The following is a 22,302-nucleotide window of genomic DNA, read 5'->3' on the forward strand; positions in this document are numbered from 1 at the left end:
TATTGATGGGGCACCTGGGTGGCTCAGTGAGTTAAGCCTCTGCCTTTGGCTCGGGTCAGGATCCCAGGGTCCTGGGATTGAGCCCCGCCTCTGGCTCTGTGCTCTGCGGGGAGCCTGCTTCTTCCTCTCTCTTGGCCTGCCTCTCTGCCTACTTGTGATCTCTGTCAAATAAATAAAATCTTTAAAAAAAAAAAAGCCTATTAATTAGAAAACAAAGATCTTTCAAAGTTACTACCATCCACTTTGGAATTGTTAGAAACATCCTATTCAAGGGCCTGTGATCGAACAGAACAATTTGGCTGGCGGGGTTGGAGGTGGCATGCAGGGAAGCGTTACTAATACATACACTTTAAGAACGCTCCACAACCAGCATGGAGCCCAACAAGGGGTTAGAACTCACAACCCTGAGACTGAGGCCTGAGCTGAGATCAAGAGTTGGATGCTTAACTAAGCCACCCACGCACCCCTCTGAAGGTTTTTTTTGTTTTTGTTTTTGTTTTTTTAGCATGGTCAGATTCTACCTTCTAAAACCAGTGTTTCTGGTTCTTTGCACTGTATCCTACTCCATGAGAGGACCCGGGGAGGAAGCAAGACACAGGAATGAATACTTGGTAAGTATATGGACTATGTTCTCAGTTGAGTCCTAAGGCTCAGTGTGGCAGGAAGGCAACCACACCAGACCTTAAGGGGCTGGTCCAGCTTAGACAAGAGAAATATCTGTAGAGCACGGCAGAAGCTAGAGCTCTCTGCACTCCCACCCTCATTTCAGACTACCATTTATGCTTTCAGGATTCCTAGGAAGAAACTGAATTTTCTGCCTCATTTATAGAATGGTGGCTCTGATTTGGCTTGATGTAAAGGAAATATTTTATCAATTCAGATAAAACGGCTTGTGTAGATTAAGAGTCAAACCTAATTACTATACTGCTATTCACTTTTTAAATACCCGAAATCCTTTCATATTCATGATTTCATTTGATTTTCACTGTTCTTTGAGAAAGGCAGAGATCAGTTTGTTGTTGAAGATTCTCAACATCCTAGAAACTGAAACTACCTTATCTAAACAATAACCTTAAGTGTACTCCCACAGGACTCTGGTGTTTCATTAGCTGGACCAGTGTGTTCCATTACTCAATCTAGCAGAGGGGGAAACAATAACCAACTCAAGTTGTAGGGGGAAAGTCAGTTAATGGGTATACCTCAATTTTTAGCTTTTCTTTAATAATTTTTCATGGCTTTTGGGTTCCTGCAATATACAAGAGTAAAATTTTCAGAGAAACTTTACAATAACTTTATCAGGTTTGGTTCAACTTTTGTTCTGATATAAAACCTTAAGACTGTGATCTTATGACACAGGTGTTCTCATCTTTTGGGTACACTGTTTCTATTTAAGAGGCTGAAATTATATTACACAGTATTACATAAGCAGCAAGCACAGTGTCAATGACTTCCAGGCAAATCTGGGGGGGGGAGGGGACTAAAGGAACCAACAAGGAGATTTATAGATGAGGAAACTGAGTCCCCCAATGATACAACACAGCAAAATTGTGTGGCAACTGCTACTCCCAGTCTTTGGGTTCCAAATCCAGTGACCGCTTCACAATGCAGGAAACTAGATCTGCCTAAGATGACAGCTAACATACAATGGGGGTGTGCCAGAGAGGGCAACATCAGTGTCCCAGTTCTTCAGACCCTTGCTATTCTGTCAAGTTGTCTCTTACCTAATGGCCCCTGGCCAACAACACTGAAAAAGAACTGAGCAGGATTTCTAATGGCACACTAAGGTTAGTAGCCACACACAAATCAGAGAATGTCATGCTGTTTTATTTTTTTTTAATTGAAATGAACAATAAAATAAAATTTAAAAAGAACAGTGACCATTTTAGTCAAACTTTCACTTTACAAATATAAAAATATAACCAAAACTTCAGTTTCCTTTATACATTTTCTGTAAGTGTAATGCCATAAAAATTCTCAAAGCCAAACCATAAATGATGCTAGTACACTATGATGTAAACACAATAACCAAAAGTTTTAAGTTTTTAAATGCGCTGATCTTTCCCTCAACAGAGAACATTGTATGTCCCCAATTCTTCTCCAGTCCTATGGTACAACCCATCACTAAGATACAAATTACACCTAACCTGGCTTAAGACTCACTTAGGTTGTAGTCAGTTTTTTTTTTCCTTCACAAAGCTTGATAAATACGAGCTAATATTAAAATGTGTCTTATGGCTCAAGTCAAATTACAGTATTGTGTTTTTCATCACATCTGAACAACAAAGGCAAACTACTTGAAATGAGTCTAGTTTAACCCAAAGAATAAATGATGTAAAACAAGTGGAATAATTATAGGAAATCAAACCCTTGCTAAGGAAGCAGACTTGTACCGTCAAAAACCACTAAGACTTCTCTGGCGAAGCAACATAAACACCGCATGCCCTCTGAAGCAGTCTTAGTGAACAGCACATACTGTCCGAACACTATGAACCAGTGAAAACAATAAGTCTGAGGAACTCTGAGGTGGAAAGCTACTCCAAGCATTTCATCTCAAGTGAATGAGCAAGTACTTAAAAAATAAAGTCATTAAAAACCTGAGACCTTAAGAGTCATATCATTTAAGAAATGAAATTTAAGTTGCTTGCTTGCTGGCATGTTGAATTTAGAGGACCTCTACCTCTCACTTTAGTTCAGCATGGAAGAAAACAGACTGGTAATTTGACTATATTTTCATATGCCAATAAATGCTAATTTAATGGAACCCATAATAAAATAAAATAACTGAACCTTGTAAGCTAAGGCAGTGATAAAAAATAAGAAATCTCCCTGATCTGCTGTTGAAAGTATAAATTCATAAACAGTTATCGTAATGCCATTTTAAGTATCATCTGCTTATTAAAAAATCATAATAGTCTTCATCATTTAGGAAAAAACAAATTTCACTTTTCTTCAAAGGGATGTCAATTCTAAATATGACTGAAAACATCTGAGTAAAACTTCTACTCACCAACCTACTAAATATTTTCTAGTGCCATTTAGTAGATTTATAGAGAATATGCACTACTTAGATTACTCAGGGAAAATAACATGACATATATTGTACTTATATAATGCAAAAGAGGACTCTTATTAATAAACAAACCTGGAATACAGGAAGCATTCAAAAATACAAATCAGTCCACCAAGAGCTCATTTAAAAATTATTCAGTATTTAATATACAGAGAATTGGAATGCACAATTTAAGACTTAGTTTTTAAAGTATGTTAAGAATTTACACAAAAAGAGCTTAATGGTAAACATTCCCTTGTACCTTCTTCTAATGTTGTAGAATATATCATATTTAAATTTCCCTAGTTCTACTATTTCCATCAGGAAATCTAAAACATGAAAGTATTAAGATACAATTGCAGCTGACCAGTTCAAAGACAGTTTAAAAAATTTGTGTTTGTGTGTTGCCAATTTTACATTCAACACTAGATCTTTTTACATTCTAAGTTAGTAACCAAGTCAGCTTAAATCAAAGGTTTTTCTCACCTAGGCCCCAACATATAGATGACTGACTCAAGCACTTATACTGTGAAGTAGTGATCAGGAAATCATTTCTAGGTCAAAGCTTATGTTACAAAGGACATGGGTAGCTTCAAATCCGATCTCTTCAAATAATACAGCATTTTATAATAACACCAAGAAAAAGTCCATCACTTTCCACCTTCCCCAAGTGGCAAGCACTAGCACATCTGAAATGTGGTTACTACAGCCTTTCACTTGGATGCCAGAAGCAACCACAGAAGGTGGGCTGGATCAAGCTGTTTTCATCTCTGCCTTCCCCAGTTTTGATAAGGCTCAGCTAGTCAGTGAACTCACCAGTAAAATTATGGTAAGTTACAAATGTGCTGATATAAATCACAGGGGTAGAACTATTAGTGCCTGAGGGAAGAGGACTCTACACAGTATCGGTGGCTTTTTCAAAGGAATTCATGAATTATTTCATGTATAGGAATTCATGAATTAGGTCCTGTTGCTCACCTACTACTAAGCATGAGCACGACCACAGTCACTACTTGACACAACCTTGTAAAGGCTTCATGGGACCTCAGCTAAATAAACTAGAATTTTTATTGATACAGTTGTTCTTTGTCTGATTTTCTCAAGTCTAAATAGGGAAGAATTTATAATATACCTTTCAACTCATCCAAAATTCAGGAGAAAAGGCCTGTGATTGGTTATCATAAAGATGTAAGAACTAATCAAAAGTTCACTCTATCTCTTATAAACTACAGCAATCTCTCTTCTTTAAGTAGCTGCATCTTACAAGATGTCCTCCTGTTCATTAAGCCTGCAGTCGTCACACTTGTTGTAAGGCATGCACAACATACTTGGACCATTAAGCAATGACACAGCCTGCACAATCCTTTGCCCTAAGAATCGTTTTTTATTCCCCAAAACCTGTTCCTAATTTAGCAGTTGTTATTTTAAAGAACTTTAAACTGGTATTTTTCCTGTAGGCTGACAAAATCTATCCCCTATCCTGTCTTTAGATTTCAGTAGATTCAAATTACCCCAAAATATTTTTGACAAGGCTTGTCATTGCTAAAAACAAATTTTCATTTCTATAGGTATCAACTGAAATAACTAACTTTGTAATCCAAGAGTCAAAACCTAACAGACCCATTTTTAAAAACTTCCTTCACAGATCACCATTTTACCACGGCCCTAAGAATAACTAAAACACACAATTTCACAACAACACAAATAATACACCCATTATACGAAGGGAAAAAGTCTCAGTCAGCTCTCAGTAGGTCTCTTTTTATAACAATTCCCATGAGTTTCCCTAACCTAGCCAATTTTAATGGCTTCCCATATGTTCAAGGTCTGTTGCTTGTGAACAAAGGTCTGAATATATCAGTATGAAATGTACCAGTTAGTAACATACTGGGAGTACAACTCAAAGTGTATTATTTGGTTCAGGAATTGCATCTCAGGACTCCATCAAGCAATCTAGTTCCCAAAAGTAACAGAAGTTCCTCATCACAAAAATCTAGAACATAGATATATCTAGAATATATCTAGAATATATTCCCCAAAATGGTATCAGAACAAGGGTCCCACATACTCGACTAACCTAAACCTGCCATTGTCTCAACATCACCACCCTCGGAGCAGGGGAAAAAAAACAGTCCTCACCTGTAAGAATTTTACAAGTTTAATGTGAAAATTAAAAAAAGAAAAAAAAATGCAAATAGAAAGAAGTTCATATTCTTTAATGTTGTACAAAAAAGTATGAGTAGAACCAAAATTAAACATTATCACATTTGTTTACACCACCATCTAGTTCTTCATATTAACTTTACTATTCAAACAACAGAAAGTAGGCAGCAATTTAGGGATTGGGAAAGAGAGAAAACCCAAAAAAAACTTTTCTACCATATTTATTCTACACTGTGTATAGCTGTGCTCACAGAGACGGCTTCTTTTACTTCTCCACTGTGCAGGAATTCAGTTGTATATAAAATTGAACCTGAATTTTAGAAAGAACAATATCTTTATTAAAAACAGCATTATTTACAGTTTTTTTTATCTTAGATGATAAAGAAATTTGGACATTCCTACCCTCCCTTGACATTTTTGGCATTTCTACATCAAAACATCCTTTGATCTGATCTGTCTCATCTTACACATTAAATAATAGTGCTGCTAAATCCTCACAACTAAAAAAAAAAAAATTTAAGAGTGTACATTTGATTAATTATCCACTAAAAAGTTCCTTGAGAGAAGGAAAATTTTTTAACTTATTGTATTATGCCACTCAGCACAGTTCCTGATACCGGACAAGCAGTGTTCAAATAAATGAATTATATGACTCTTTTTCGTATCTCACACTTCAACTTTTAACTCAACAGCAGACCAAAGAAGAGATGCAAAAGATAGAAGTTTGACTAGTATAACAAAATGGAAAGAACCAATTTCCTACTCAATAAGGTTTCAGAGAAGGCCAAAATCACTATTAGAACTGTTTTTTAACTAATATTTATTAAGCATTTACCAGGCGCCTGGCACTGTTGTAAGCACTTTACATGTCTTTTTTCACTTGCTCCTCATAATTCTATGAAGTGGGGACTACAACCCTGATTTACAGGTGAAGAAATAAGCAAATAGGTATAATCATTTGTCCAAGGTCATGCTGCCAGGAAGTTATTAAAGGTGGAATTCAAATCCAAACACTGCCCACAGTTATCTATATTCTTAGCCACCACATTGCCCTGTGTTCTATCTATAGAAGACTCTAAGAACATCAACCAGTACAAGTCACTTTTTTAAAAAACACCTTTCTTATACCTGTCTCTACCAAAAACAAACAAAACAAGAAAACTAAACTCCATGTATGTAAAAATTCAGGAATCAATCCCTCATATCCCAGTAGACCTAAATACAGCACATTTCAAAGAAAGAGAACATCTTACACAAAGATGTAATTCTCCACATTTTCATATAGGTAATTCCCCTCAATTTTATTATACTGTGCTGACTGCCATTTTATCATCTCCTCTTTGAATGAAGACTTCAAACTTAACAGTAACAAAAATATCAGATGTGGAGAAGAACATCCACCCAAATACCAGAATGTCATGCTGCAAAACTTGGGAGTCTGGGGATACTTTTAGTCAGTCATACTTAATCTGTGGCTTGTGCATGAGCCAAGAAACCATCTACAGTCTTAGTTTCCTTAAAGACCAAAATTCATAACTATCCTTTGTCAAACAGCTCAGAATATCTTAAATCTGGCAATTTAGATGAACCAGCCACAAAATGTTCAACTTTCCATACCTGCTCAGAAGCTGAGGGAGACTAGAAATGATAGGTCCATATCCTGGTGCATTGTCATACAATTCAAACAATGGTGCAGCTACAAGCTTGTAATTTTTAGGGACTGCAAACAAAGCTAAAATAAAACAAAATAAAATAAAGTAAAACAAAACAGTATACATCTTCTATAAATTCTTAGACAATCACTGCTTACAGTTCATTTATAAAGTAATCACCCATTTTATATTTGAGAAACTCCTAAGAAAAAAGGTAATTCCCCTTAACACATTTTGGTTGTTATCTTTTTTTTTTTTTTTTTTTTTAAGGTTTTACTTATTTATTTGACAGAATGGGAGGGGGAGAGAGAGAGTGAGCACAAGCAGGGGGAGTGGCAGGCAGAGGGAGAGGGAGAACCAGGCTCCTTGCTGAGCAAGAAGCCTGATGCAGGGCTCAATCTCAGGCTGGGATCATGACCAAGCCGAAGGCAGATGCTTAATCAACTGAGCCACCCAAGCACTCCATTTTGGTTGTATCTTTCAAGCAAAGTTCATAGTCAGTGTTATTAATAAGCACAAGGACATTATAAGTGCTAGCCCTGGAAACAAAGGGAGAAGAGCCGAGTCTTCGGGTTTATAATTTATTTTGAATTCCATTTTAAGACTATGATAAGAAATATTTGTTAAATTGTACAACAGGCCTAAAGGTGGCATTTAAAAAATTAATTCCTCTGTCTCCTACAAGTTTCAGTTTATCATAATGAGAATACCAAAAGCTAAACAGTTATTTTAAAACACTACTATCAGGTAGTTAGGCTCTCATAAAATTTACTCTTCCCCCTCTAGCATGACTGGCACATCTATGTGAAGAACTAGTTAATTCTGGGGCACTTGGGTGGCTTAGTCAGTTAACTGTCTGACTCTCGATTTCAGCTCAGGCCACTGTGCTCAGTGTGGAGTCCACCTGAGAGTCTCTTTCTCTCTCTCTGCTGCTCCTCCTGCTTATGCTCACACTCACACTCTCTCAAATAAATAAATAAGATCTTTAAAAAATAAACAAAATAAAATCTTTTTTTAAAAAGAGGTTAATTCTGGGGCGCCTGGGTGGCTCAGTGGGTTAAGCCGCTGCCTTCGGCTCAGGTCATGATCTCAGGGTCCTGGGATCGAGTCCTGCATCGGGCTCTCTGCTCAGCAGGGAGCCTGCTTCCCTCTCTCTCTCTGCCTGCCTCTCCGTCTACTTGTGATTTCTCTCTGTCAAATAAATACATAAAATCTTTAAAAAAAAAAAAGAGGTTAATTCTGTATATACATAGTATATGTTTTTATTTTCATAATAAATTCAAAATTCAAGGAACTTGGAGAAAACTCAAATAAAAGTATTCTTGAAATTACTCTACACAAGTTTTCAGATGGCTGCATTCAAAAGCAGAATAACTTACCTTTCTCTTGAAGTTGAACCAAAAACAACTTCTTATGTTCCTTAGGTTTTGTAATATGTGCAGGAATATACGGGTACTAAAATCACAAAAGAGAATAATTTGTATTTGCCAAGACCTTCCTCACACCTCCGTGCCTTTATTTATCAACTTTTTCCATTTCAGACGTTAAGATCAAGTTATCAACCCTGAGACCAAGTTCCTCACAATCCCAACACAATTTTAACATGTATCCTGTTTTCATTTCTTTCTCTCTGTTTCTTTCCCAATACAGCATAAACTACTGGAAGAAACAGAACTCTTTCTAGTCTTCCCTTTACCAGAACCTGGTATCTAACAGATGTTCTGAAAGATAAATGCTTGATAAATACAACATAACGAGTAGTAAACCATTTAGCCATTCAAATCAATTTTAGGTATAGTCACAGGATTTGCAGCTTGAGGAACTTACAACCCAAAGAAGTTTACTATATTATAAGTCTAAATATACCCTTTGAGGTATCTGACAAGACAGTGCTCCAACAACAATCACACACACACAACCCCCGACAAACACTTTAGGAACACCAGCCTGGAAAACTTGTGTGTTATTACTGAGCTTCTAGTTTGATCAAAGAATGTTCAGAAACCAAAAGTCTCAGTGGAGTCCTGTCAGCTAGAAAGAGTAAAGTTGCTTGTGAAAATGGAGAAATTATTCTGGAGAACTTAAGGGATTCTAAAGAGAATTAGCGACGGGAGGTTAGGACCTCCGTCAGAGGTACAGAACTCACCTACATCTCCCCACATACATTCAGAAGAATCTACTCTGGCTTTGGGAGTTGTATTTTGAGGGCAGGGGAATTGGAAAATGCTGAAAATAGATATAAGGGGAGAGTAGGATAAAACAAAGGATGCCGAAAGGAGGAAACATCACCCACAGTTTATGTAAGAACTTACACTGAAAAAAGCTGCAAGTCTTTTCCAAGACTACACAACTAAGTAATGATACCAGGATTCAACCTCATCTAGTCAACCCTTATCTGACGATAAAAGCTGCAAGTCTTTCCCAAGACTATACAACTAAGTAATGATACCAGGATTCAGTCTCATCTAGTCAACCCTTATCTGACGATAAAAGCTGCAAGTCTTTCCCAAGACTACACAACTAAGTAATGATACCAGGATTCAACCTCATCTAGTCAACCCTTATCTGACGATAAAAGCCTGTTATTTCCCACTATTCCACCCCACTCAACAACATCCCAGTATTCGAGTTAGAATGATACACCAGAGCCATCCCTAAGGTATGATAAATGAAGACAACTGTTCCAGGCTTTGGAGGTGCCCTAAATGGTCATGAAAACCAGGCACACTGGCAATGACAGACAGAGCAGTGAGTAGTAGTCTGAACAGCACAGGCTACAGGAGACCTGTGATTCACATACAACAAAAGCTCCTAAACCATGACCAAACCAAAGTGACTGGCATTACCCCATTTTCTTCTACTTGGGCTATAAGTTCCTCTTCTTTTAATACTTTCTCCTCCAGGGGCGCCTGGGTGGCTCAGTGGGTTAAAGCCTCTGCCTCTGGCTCAGGTCATGATCCCAGAGTCCTGGGATCGAGCCCCGCGTCGGGCTCTCTGCTCAGCAGAGCCTGCTTCCCCCTCTCTCTGCCTACTTGTGATCTCTCTCTCTGTCAAATAAATAAATAAAATCTTTAAAAGAAAAAAAAAAAAAAAAACTTTTTTCTCCAGTCTTTATCTTGGAGTTTAAGCCAACTGCACTTTATACAAAGATAGGGAGATGGTGTCGTGCTCTTTACCCACTGACACCTAACCACTACTCCAAGTGTATGAAATGAACACACAACACTTAACGCTTCATCTCATGCTAGCAAAGCCAACCCCACAGGGTTCCATCCATGAAGGCAACTGTCCTAGGACTTCGGTAGGGAAGATGAATGAGGATATTCACAGAGAAGCCCGAAAAACTTTTGTGTTATTACTGGGCTTCCAGTTTGATCAAAGAAGGCTTAGAAACCAAAAAAATGTTAACAATAATCATTTTATGTACCTTCGGACCAGGAACCTCACTATTTTCAAATGAAATTATACTTTCTTAAAGCCGAGGCAATTTTCAGGTGCTGAGAACTAGCGCCAGATCCAACAGCACCTGCTCTTCCTATCCCTCAGCTATACCAGAGAGTTGGAAGGAAGAGGAGGACATAATCATCTTTTGCTTGGCTGATATTTTATATAATTCTTAGCCTGGAACATGCTGTCATGCAAAGAAGAGATCTATGTCATAAAGCCTTGTTAACAGGATTCAGGATCAGAGTCTCCCATCAGTTAAAGGTAAGAAAATTTGAGCTCAGTACCATTATCAATCACTACAATGGATTAGAACACAAGGAATATATTTAAACCATGATGTCATAGGACACTTGAAAAGGTCACTGAACCAGATGCTTTTTGGTCCCGAATTACCTCATTACCACCCCGTCAGATCTCATCCCACCTCAGATTTCAGGGCAGCTGTGTTGGAAATTGCCAGAAAGCTCCCAGCTTACTGCCACTGTCTCACTCTCTGCTTTTCAGCCTCAAAGAGTTTCTAAAGCCCCAGAAAATCTCATAACCGGTGCTCTGACTCAACATGAAAGTGCAAGGGAGTTAATACAACCCTCATCCAATGGGGTAGGAGTCTCCAGCCTTCCCTCCTTCTAATGAACAATTTTAAGGTACATTGCATATGGTTCCTCACAGTCCTTAGCAGGATCGGTCCAGTTGCCCATAGCTGTAATTCCCCCATCAGTCTCATCAGTCTATTGTTTTCTGGGATCACTTACCAAACAATCTGCACCCAAGTCTCTGTCTTATTCTTTCTTGTGAATAAAGTCTTTGAAGGATACTAATAAATTAACTCATTCTTCTGAAAAGAAACATCTATTCTTTCCTACATAAATTATACCTCAGGGTAACCAAATAGTTGATGAGAGAAGTTTCCCTTAATAAAAGGATCACAAACGAGGCACCTGGGTGGCTCACTGGGTTAAAGCCTCTGCCTTCCGCTCAGATCATGATCCCAGGGTCCTGGGATCAAGCCCCACATTGGGCTCTCTGCTCAGCGGGGAGCTTGCTTCCTCCTCTCTCTCTGCCTGCCTCTCTGCCTACTTGTGATCTCTCTGTCAAATAAGTGTATTAGTTAAATCTTTTTTAAAAAATAAATTAAAAAAAACAAAAGAACGACAACCCTAATGAATTAATAAGCCCAAAAAACGATTATCAACGAGCGGCTAACATTACAAAAAGACATAACCAGACATGACAAAACTTCTGATGGAAGTGCATGGTACTGTCTGTGAGGGCCATCCCCCAAGATGACCCCCAGCGACCTGTTTCCTGCACACTTTGGTGTAGCCCCCTCCCACAATGTACTATGTTGGCTTTTGTAACCAGTAGCATACAGCAGAACTGACAGTATGTCACTGTCAAGATTAGGTTATACAGACTACAGCTTTCTTGCTCTCTGTCACTTTCTCCACCTCGGATCTCAAGCTCTAGAGGAAGCCAGCTGCCTCACTGGGAGTTACCCTATGGAGACACTCTCCTGGTAACAGAGAGCACGTGCAGGTCAACACCCAACAAGGAACTGAAGCCTTCAGTCCAACAGCGCAAGAATGGCCTGCTAACAAACACATGTGTGAACCTGGGATCAAATCCTTCAGCCCTAGTCCAGCCTTGAGGTGACACAATCCCAGCTGACAGCCTGACCATAACCTCTTGAGAGACCATGAGCCAGAACCACCCAGCCAGGCAGCTCCCAGATGTCTGACCTTGAGAAATGAAGATAACAAATGTCTGCTGTCTTAAACTGCTAAGTTTAGGGGTAATTTATTATGCAGAAATTAAACAATACACCAGCTCTGGTGAGCCTTATACTTCCCCCACCAGTCAAGTCCAGTTTCTTGATCTACCAGTTTATAGGACAGAAGCGAAAGAACTACACGTTCAATAACAGGCAGATGCAATCAGCAATGGAAACACAAAGGACTTTAAAAAGCTTGTTTTTATTAATAAATTATGAGAGGGGAAAAAAGAGAACCAGGAAAGTGACCAGCCAAAAGAGACTTAAGAGACCATCCTAATTTAAACAAATTAAAAAACAAAATACAAGCTTGAAACTAGTCAGAGATACACATATTTAATGATATTATGGAGTAATTCCTTACTCTTAGTGTGAGAATGTATACGGTGTTATTTTTAAAGAGACCCTTACGTTGTAGAGACATTTACTGAAATATTTATATTTGACATGATTACCTAGGACTTGTTCCAAAATAATCGAAGTTGAGGGAGGGGAAAAGAGTGCCAGGTGAAATGAAGTCCGACCATGAGCTGCTAACTGTTGAAGGTGGAAGACAGGTAATGGGATTTATGGACTTTTATTATTCCTACTTTTGTATATGTGAAATTTTTCTTTCAAAGAAAAAAATGCTTGATTTTTAAAAATTTTTATCTACATTAATGAGAGAGAAAGTCAAATTCTGCTATACTCTTTTCCAAAGGCTGGAATTAAAGTAGTTTTCTACTTCCCTAAATGCCCAGCAAATAGAAAAGAACACTGACCTGAGGAGGTTCAAAATTTGGTCTCCACCAGTTACCAATGCAGTCATCAATGACCCAGTCTTGCAGGACACCATCTTGACGACCCAGTATCTGTCAAAAAGAAATAATACAACCAGTAATACCTACCCATGAAAATACTTCTTTTGTAAAGATGTAAATTTCCTCTTTATAATTTCTTGTCTACTATTATCTATGTCATTTGGCCCAAGATATAACTATTAGTTCCAAAATGGCAATCTAGCAACAACATAACTATATAGGACCAACAAATCTATTGTTATGCCCTGGCCAATTTCTTACATAACCCAATGCCATACATACAACAGTTTTACTAGAATCAACTGTAGCTTGTGTAAATCACCACCTAACTAAATTATAGAAAAAAAAAACTTTCATTTTTATAAATCTGGGTGGCAGAATATTAAACTTAAGTCATTTTAATTAAAATTATACTCTCTGTATGTTTTAATTGGTCAAACATGGTTCTACAAGGTCTACAATGAGAAAGAGCAGTTCCCTGTCCCACTTCCCCATTTCCATTGGCTACAACTTTCATCTCTTAGCATTTTTCCCCCGTACTCGCCTCTACTCTTCACAAGCATTCACCTTGTTTTTAAAGAAACTATTTTCCAGAGGGTTGCTAGAGGGGAGGTGAGCAAGGCGGACCAGTGTGTGGGCTAGATGGGAGATGGGTATTAAGGACAATTGTGATGAGCACTGGATATTATACGTAAGTGATGAATCACTAAATTCTACCCCTAAAACTATAAACACTGTATGTTAATTGACTGGAATTTAAATAAAAAGCTGAAACAAAAAATCAAACTGTTTTAGTTTCACATTTATAGGAAAAAAATGCAAATATGGTACAAACTTCCTATGTATCCCACAGCCAGTTTCCCCTATTAACATCTTATACTAGGCACATGTCACAACTAATGAACCAATACTTTTACTTTACTAAATGAAACATTAGTTAGTTTTTAACTCATGTCCTTTCCAGTCCCAGAATTTCCTTCTTTTGTAAAGAAATAAATTTCCTCTTACATTAAATTGTAATTTCTCCTACAGACTAACAGTTTCTCAGTTTCTTTGTTTGTGATCCTCATAGTTTTAAGGAATACTAATGAAGTATTTAATACCATGCCTCTCAGTTAGACAGGGATTATGGATTTTGGGGAGTTTAGAGAGGAAGACCACCAAGATAAAGTACCATTCTCATTACATCATGTCAGGAGCGTATTACACAGACACGACTTTTACTGATGTTAACCTTGATCACCTGGGCTGAGGTACTGTTTATCAGGTTTCTCCACTACAGTTATACTTTTCATGCATGCTTTTTGGTCATTTCTTGATTACTTTACATTTTTATAAACTTAAAGAAAAAAAGCAATTAACACCCTCCTACTGTGAGTGAGAATTCAGATCTTTAAACTATATCCTCCATTCATACTTTCTCTTCGACCATCCTCCCATAATCAGTATTTGGTTAAGACTGCATTCAGGGGGGGCACCTGGGTGGCTCAGTGGGTTAAAGCCTCTGCCTTCAGCTCAGGTCATGATCCCAGGGTCCTGGGATCGAGCCCCGCATTGGGCTCTCTGCTCAGCAGGGACTCTGCTTCCCCCTTTCTCTCTACCCGCCTCACTGCCTACTTGTAATGTCTGTTAAATAAATAAATAATATATTTAAAAAAAGAAGACTGCATTCAGTATTTAAATTACTATGACTAGGTGACTCGACACATCAGCGTTGAGTAAACTATAATTGCATTTCTTACTACACAAGTATCCTTTTCTTTCAGAGTTAATAACTGTTTCATACATATATCATTCACTATCACTACTTCATGTCCACATTCTCCCAAGAACTTAAATTTCTTCTCAATTCAAATGTCAATTATTCTGTCAATTTCGTTCTTTTTTTCCCCCAAGCAACACTTTCTATCATCCTCCTCTGCTCTGTAGCACTCCTCTCAACCCTGCCTCACAACGCAAGTCCTAGGGCTTCCCTCTGCCTATGTTGTTAGATCCTCTCTACATTCTGAATCCTGTATCTTCTTAGGTTTTCCTTTCATTTTGGTAGTCAACACCCTCTAGTAGTTTCCTGAGAAAAGTTACAAGATCTGTATTTCTGGAAATTCTGTATGTTTGGAAATAGTTTTACCTGCACACTGGATTTATGGTTTGATTATACAGACAATTCTACAGCAGAAATCATGCTCTCTCAGAATTATGAAGGCATGTTACAAGGGCTCTTAACTTCCAGTATTATTTCTAGGAAGTCAATACCTTTTTTGATGATGCTTTGTATTTAACTCATGTCTCCCCTCCACTTCCCAACTTTGGAAGTTTTTAAGATCTTCTCTTTATCCTTACTGACTGAAACTTTCATGATACGCCTTTGCATGGATCTTTTAACGTTCATTATAAAGGGCAGGACAGTAGGTCTTTCTGATCTGAAAACTCATGTTAAGTTTGGGAATTATTGCTTTGATATTCTTCCTCTGCTCTATTTGTCTATAATCTATTTTGGTCCTTCTAGGATGACCCACTAATTTTATCGTTTCTCACCTCTGTTTTACCTCCTACTTTCATCCTACTTTCTAGATTTCCTCTAGATTGTTTTTCATCCTACTTTCTAGATTTCCTCATTCAATCTTTTAACCCTCTAGTGAATGTTTTGTTTCTGCTAACATTTTTTTTGAATATTCATGAGTTCTTTCTTATTGGTTCAATAGTCTTTTTCATGGCCCAGGGTTCCACAGATGAGCTATCTCCTCTCATCACATCTAGAATAGTAATTTTATTGATTGCTAAATTGTGTTCTGTTGAGTTCCATTTGCTTTTGTTTTTTTTTAAGATTTTATTTATTTATTTGACAGACAGAGATCACAAGTAGGCAGAGAGGCAGGCAGAGAGAGAGGAAGGGAAGCAAGCTCCCCGCTGAGCAGAGAGCCCGACATGGGGGCTCTATCCCAGGACCCTGGGATCATGACCTGAGTGGAAGGCAGAGGCTTTAACCCACTGAGTCATCCATGCGCCCCTCATTTGCTTCTTTTGATCTCTTTCTTGTTAAGACACTTTCTCCAAAAGCCTGGCTCACAATTAAGGTAAAGTACTAAGGTGCTTAGCTGTCACCCTGAGTGGCAGGGCCACACTATTCTTTGGGAAGATTCCCAAATATCATCATCTGGAGGCGGTTTTTTTGGACTGGTCACTTTCTCCAGAAGCAAAATCTCCAACCTTAAGCCTAATTGTCACAATTTTATCAACGTAGTAGAAATCTGTAAGTCTCACTATTCAGAATATAAACTCTCGTTTATTCTCATCCCTTCTATTTTTTCATTGCTTAGTGTTTTCTGAGTCAATCTCTACTAACAATCCAGTTTCCAGTCCATGCATGCTCCCACTTTTAGGGGCACCTGCAACTTCCAATTCCTCAGCCTGTGTGGTGCTATGGAGTGCAAAGTCCTGAACTACCCCCTGCTGGGCTGAGGTTTCTGCTAAGTCAGATATGATATGCCCATCTGCTTTTCTAGCTTCTAAAAATTCTTTTTTGCAATTGTCTCATCTTAAACTCCTTCAATCCTACTGAATTTCTATCTTTTAAAAAACCCTTTACTTCCTTCTTGGTGGGATTTCTGAGAAGGAGCTGAGTTAAGCAAATAGGTTCAATCAACCACATGTAAATGGAAGTGCAAGCAAAGCACAATATTTAAAAGGTATAATGTACTTAAAAAAACACTGGAAAGATAAACCAATAGGTCAAAGTAGTAGAATTACAGGTGATTTTAGTTTTGTTTCTCCTGCTTTTCTGTACTTGCCAAAGTTTTTGCACATAATGCATATTAGTTTTATAATTAAAGAGGGAAGGACTGCGCGCTAAGAAAAAGAAAAATAATAATAAAAACAACCTGTAACTTCAAAACCTGGAGCATCTATGCATTTGGCCTCAAGTCTCTAGAGACAGACATTAGAGTGACTTTTAAAAGGTAGCACAATGTGGGTAAAGCTTAAAAGATATGTCAAAAATGAAAATTGCTTTTTAATAGGAATCACTCTTGTCAAAAACCCTATAGCGGCCTACACCGCAACAAAACTAACTGTATTCCGATCTCCAGCTCCATGACAAACTACCTGCAAACATCAAGGAAGTTACTTGAACCCTCTGTGCCCAGTTTCCCTTTTGGTAAAATGGGATTAATAACATTACTTCTCCCTAGGGCTGTTGTGACAGCTGAAGGAACTACTGCACGTAAAGACTCAGAACAATGCCTAGCACAGTAAGTACTCAATAAAATGTTGGCTTTTATTAACCCTTATTGTTACATCAGCACTTCAGTGGAAAAAAGTGTTAAGTTCTAGTTCAACTTACAGAAAGTAAACATAATACTAACACTCTGTTGTTTAAGATTTAGTGAAAACTATTCTAAATAAAAAAAAATAAAAAAGATAAAAAGCCTATTTATCCATTCAGTTGATGGTGTTCAGATGGGCAAGGATAAAACCGCCAAAGTGGTTAAATGGAGAAATACCTCTGTCATTAAGCGTTTTAGTCCTTCAACTTCATCTTCTCCTGGGTTAAGTTCACCACCAGGTCTGTATAAAGGTTAAGAATTTCAGCTTTCAACTTAAAACAATTTTAGGATAACAGGAAGAACACAATAATAATAATTTCTATCATATAACTGAATAACTCATATTTCAGTGTCACAGAAGGCAATCAGAGAAAATAAATGTCAAAGGGAGGGGGAAGAATGTGCTAGAAAATTGAACTCCTCCTTTTAATTCACCAGACTAACAGTGCACAAACCCTAGTTTTAAACAAAGTATGTAACATAATAAACAACTTCTAGCCACCAGTCTATCTCACTCTCTTCTCTCTGGAAGGCAATCTGGTCATAATGGATTCTAGAAATGCCCAAAGAGGCAATGGACCACATTTTTTCGGTCTGAAAAATGACACGTTCTTCAAGAATTCCAAACTAAGGATTTGAGACCTCTCTTTTTGGTACAATCTGGTCAAATGGTTGTGCACTGAATGTATAATACGAAGAAATTTATGAGTTTAAGTGATAAAACTAAACAGTTAACTATAAAAATGCAAGTCATTTTAAGAATCAGAAACACCATTCATCCTAAGAAAGAAATAATATCACTTGTTCTTAGTAATGGTACAATGACATCTAGAAATTGAACTTCGACTAATCTGCTTCATGAAGCTTCTATCAAGCTCAGTTCTTAACAATATACAGAAATAGGCAGATTGCCAGTTAAGGAATAAATGAGCATTACACTGAAAAATGAAATGATTTTCTCTTTCTAAAGACTCCATTAACAGCAGTGCTTATGTAACTAAATGACTAACGTCAAAAATGGTCTTCCAAAAACTGCAAAAAACAGCAATCCTCTTAAAAGTTGTCTGGCTGCTAACTTCCAATGACACTTACAATTTGAAGAAAGTTGTTCCCAGCTGTAGCAGTAACACATGTGGTAGCCGGTGCTCATGTACAATCAGAACCCCTTCTACAGTCCTTCTCATTCCAATTTTATCAAATTCCTCCCTCATGCGCTGAAATCTGGCTGCAACAGAGCTGTCCTTCTCATAGAGGGGCTCTTTTGTACCAAAAGTATAATTGGTAAGAGGGTACCTGTGATCCAAAAACAAACATCTAACATGAGAACAGAGGACCATAATTTACCATGACAGATACCAAACACACACAAAGAAACTACGGGGGGGAGAAAGTTTGGAAAACACCAGGTTTTGTCCAAAGTTACACAAGTTAATGTGACAGCAGAGATCAGAATCCAGCTCTTTGGACTGGATGGACAGCTTCCATTACATCAAGTTGCTACACCACACTTGAACTTTCAAGTATAGATAACACCACCCCTTAAGGCCCTCAAATGCTTAGAGAAGTGGCTATCTGGAAATCTTCTGGTTTTAAATCACAGCTGTTAGACTACCACTGTCAACCTGGCTAATGCCCCCTTGGGATTTTCTACTAATCTAACTAGAAATTCTATTAATTATGGGTGCTAAAGACTAATATCTCTTTTTCTACAAAGTGAGCCACCACATTCCATCAACTCTTCAGTTATTTTTCTCCCAGTCAACTATCCTCAGACTTTTCTGGTACCACAACCCTTTCCTCTTCAGGTGAACTTTTTCCGTCCCCTCTAAATAAACTCTGACTTTCTGCTTGTATTCTATCCAATAGCCTTACTCTTCCCTTCTAGTAATTCAAATCCTTTGCCAACCATATCTATTCTGAATATTCTCTCCTCTAGCAAGAATTCCAAATATAGCTCATATTAAGATAATTTTCATCTTGTCTAGTAAATATCAAATTTTTCCTTAAAGATAGTTAAAAATCCCCTATTTATATTTAATCAAACATACCACCTTGTAACCCCCCCAAACACTACCCTTACAGTAAAGAACCCTCTGATTATAAGTCTTTGAGTAAGAATGCTTTGACCACACCTGCCTATTCCGTATCAAAATGACTTAACATTGGGCATCTGGGTGGCTCAGTGGGTTAAAGCCTCTGCCTTCAGCTCAGGTCATGATCCCAGGGTCCTGGGATCCAGCCCCACATTGGGCTCTCTGCTCTGTCAGGAGCCTGCTTCCTCCTCTCCCCCCCCCCCACCCGCCTTTCTGCCTGCTTGTGATTTCTGTCAAATAAATAAATAAAATCTTAAAAAAAAAATGACTTAACATTAAAAGCCAACAACTATATAATTAATCCACTTAGCTATTCTTGAAAGGTAAACAAATCAAGGTTGTCAAAACTTAACACTGAAGCCAGATTCTAGGCATGAATGAAGCAGCTTTAAGGAATTCAAGGACTTCCCCAGTAGACCCAAGGCTGAATCTAACATCATTGCTTGTCACAACAATTTCACCCGGTACTATGTGCCAGGCAATTTTTTATATGTATTAACATTTAGTATTCACAACTTGAATTAGAAAGAATTAAGGATAGCTGTACATATCTAAACTGTAAAGTCTAGCTCTTGTATCAATAAAGAGATGCCATCTAAATGAAATGTAAGAATTTTCATGTATGACATCATAGTGCCAGCCCGGACATGCATTTTATTCCCATTACACTGTGAACTTTGCAAAGCAGGGACTACATCTTACTTCCTCACCACTATACACCCAGGGTTATGCCCAGTGCCTGGTACAAAGTAGACTTTCACATAGTACATCCTAAAAGAAAGTATAGTAGAGGAGAAAGGACTTGTTTTCAAGTTAGATTATAACTCACCCAGGTGAACTGAGTTCACAAGTGTTTTGTTTTGTTTTGTTTTTCTGCATACCTTATTTATCCAGGAGAGGAAACATTCTGTAAATTCATCAATCCATAACTTTAATGGAGTAAAAATAAAAACACTTCACCATATTAATTCTACATAGTAACTTGATGCGAACTGATCCAGTAATGACGTTAAATCAAGGAAAAACCACAAGCCCTACTCCTAATTACCAACATAATTCAGAAGCTGTGCTTTCACATTTTTAAAAAGAACATTTGCCTTTTCAGCTTCACGGGTATCTTATGAAGATGTTTTAAAGAGGGGATATGAAATTAAACAGTTATTATGTTGATGTAATAGCTAGAGATATTAACTTGTATATACACATCAATCTAGCTAGGCTTCATAAACCCAGTATTTTTATTGTCTAAATTTCCATGCCAGCACCAAATTTTCTTTGCCAAATTGTTTTGCCAAGTAAAACAATAATAGCAATCATCTCTTCAATTTCAAATCATTTTTGAAGGGGAAAAGTTCCTTTATTTGAAAGTAAAATAGAGAAACACCTAAAGTTTCTCATGGAAACGCCAGTATCAGTAAATCCTTGCTTTTTTTTTTTTTTTTAAGATTTTGTTTCTTTATTTATTTATCTGACAGAACTCACAAGCAGTGGGAGTAGTAGGCAGAGAGAGGAGAAGCCGGCTCCCCACTGGGCAGGGAGCCTAATGCTGGGCTAGATCCCAGGACTCTGGGAGCAGCAGAAGGCAGATGCCTAATTGACTGAGCCACCCAGGCGCCGTCCTTGCACTTTATTTAAACACTGACCAGAAACTGGCCACCTTGCTTCATTAGGGTCAGCACCACGGTGGCTCACAAGCTCTCAGAAACAATTAAAAAAAGAGAGAGAGAGAGAGAGAGAATACCAAAAATTTTCTTGAGCCAGACAGAGCTCCAATGCCAATTACCTGCCACTGCGAGATTAACTTTTGAGAGTGACATCGAAATGCAACAGCTTGAAGGGTTCAAAGAGAAAAGTGTTGAAAATAAAAACGCAGCCTAAAATAGGTTCTCTGGGGCTACACGCTGGTTCCTCCACGGTCTGAATGAAAGCCTAACCTTAACAGTAGGCACCCTCCCAAGTTGCGGCCCCCTGGCTGCTGTCGCTGCGGAGAGAAGACAGGTGAATGCAGAAGGTTAGCCAGATGGCCCCGGGCACATGAATAAAATGTGGTGTATTCTGGAGCTCAAGTATCAATTAAGCCGTTAAGGGGTGTGGGGGGACCTAAACCTACGCGTTATATAGCTAGCTCTCCAAAGCCCAATGCTACAGAAAAATGAAAACTGCGCACATGATACATTATACCGTTCACATCAAAGAAGAACCCACAAAAGCAATACCACATACGTGACGTGAAAACATAAACACTGGATAGGAAAAATGAACACCATGTTCTGCAGATGGTTTCCTCTTGCAGACGTGGGGAAGGAGGAGTTCAAAAGCAAACTTGGGATTTTCCTATTATGACTGAATCCAGGGGCATGGGAGCAAGCCTTCTCTCCAGGAAAAGAAAACCCTTTCAAGTAGGGCTCTAACTCTGTGGCGCTCGAGGACCACGAAGGGTCCGGCAGGAGCTAGAAAGGCGCGCATTCGCCAGCGGGAATGGAGGTGATGGGGAGGCGTGAAGCCCACCGAGGGCCGGGGACGCGCCGGAAGAAGACTGGGAGCCTCTGCGAGCGCTCACGAGGTAAGGGGGTGCCCGAGAATACAGCGCGAAAAGGCCAGGCCGCACTTACAGGTTGATGGTGCGCTCCAGGGTGAGGGGCTTAGTCTGCTGAATGTACTTGTTGCCGAACTGGTTGACTCCCCGGGGCCAGCCGGTTTGTGAGCGATTAGGCGGCACCACGGACATGCTGGCGAGCTCGAATGCTTGCGGAGAATGGAAGTGGGGCAGGCAAGGAGACTTTCCCTTGCCGGTAGCGGTTATTTGCGTCCCCCTCAGCAGACGCCACCCGCCATTAACATGAGAGCGCAAGAGGAGGGGAAAGCACGCCGGAAGTGCATCCGGAGCCTCTGGCGGCAGGAAGTAGAGAGGCGGAGGCCAGCCTGACACTAGGCCAATCTCTGATGAGACTGCCGCAATATCTAGAGCTTCCATTGGTAAACCAGGAATGGGCTCCGCCTTCTTG

General features: G+C 38.7%; 1 protein-coding gene and 1 long non-coding RNA gene across 2 annotated transcripts; one reads left to right on the forward strand and one right to left on the reverse strand.

Annotated features, from left to right (window-relative positions):
• The first annotated feature begins 525 nt into the window (after nucleotides 1–525).
• LOC116579591 lies at nucleotides 526–11,064 on the forward strand. Its single transcript, XR_004281332.1, has 3 exons — nucleotides 526–611; nucleotides 10,411–10,572; nucleotides 10,816–11,064. It is a non-coding gene; the product is annotated as an uncharacterized LOC116579591 (long non-coding RNA).
• On the reverse strand, nucleotides 2,187–22,169 carry NUDT21 (nudix hydrolase 21). Its single transcript, XM_032325126.1, has 7 exons — nucleotides 21,910–22,169; nucleotides 18,297–18,497; nucleotides 17,382–17,445; nucleotides 12,844–12,933; nucleotides 8,244–8,319; nucleotides 6,830–6,944; nucleotides 2,187–5,522 (listed from the first exon to the last, which is right to left on the reverse strand). The coding sequence occupies exons 1-7, from the start codon at nucleotides 22,023–22,025 to the stop codon at nucleotides 5,501–5,503; spliced, it is 684 nt and encodes a 227-aa protein (XP_032181017.1). The 5' UTR covers nucleotides 22,026–22,169; the 3' UTR covers nucleotides 2,187–5,500.
• Between the last annotated feature and the right edge of the window lie 133 nt (nucleotides 22,170–22,302).

This window comes from Mustela erminea, chromosome 19 (genome assembly GCF_009829155.1).
Source record: "Mustela erminea isolate mMusErm1 chromosome 19, mMusErm1.Pri, whole genome shotgun sequence".
NCBI classification, from domain to species: Eukaryota; Metazoa; Chordata; class Mammalia; order Carnivora; family Mustelidae; genus Mustela; species Mustela erminea.

Excerpts from the sequence above, each read along its gene's own strand:
- NUDT21 (XM_032325126.1), bottom strand. The coding sequence starts at position 22,025 with ATGTCCGTGGTGCCGCCTAATCGCTCACAAACCGGCTGGCCCCGGGGA. Across the intron at positions 18,498-21,909 it reads CTGGAGCGCACCATCAACCT|GTACCCTCTTACCAATTATA; the intron begins GTAAGTGCGGCC and ends TTTGGATCACAG. Across the intron at positions 5,523-6,829 it reads CTCCCTCAGCTTCTGAGCAG|GTTCAATTTTATATACAACT; the intron begins GTATGGAAAGTT and ends TCTAAAATTCAG.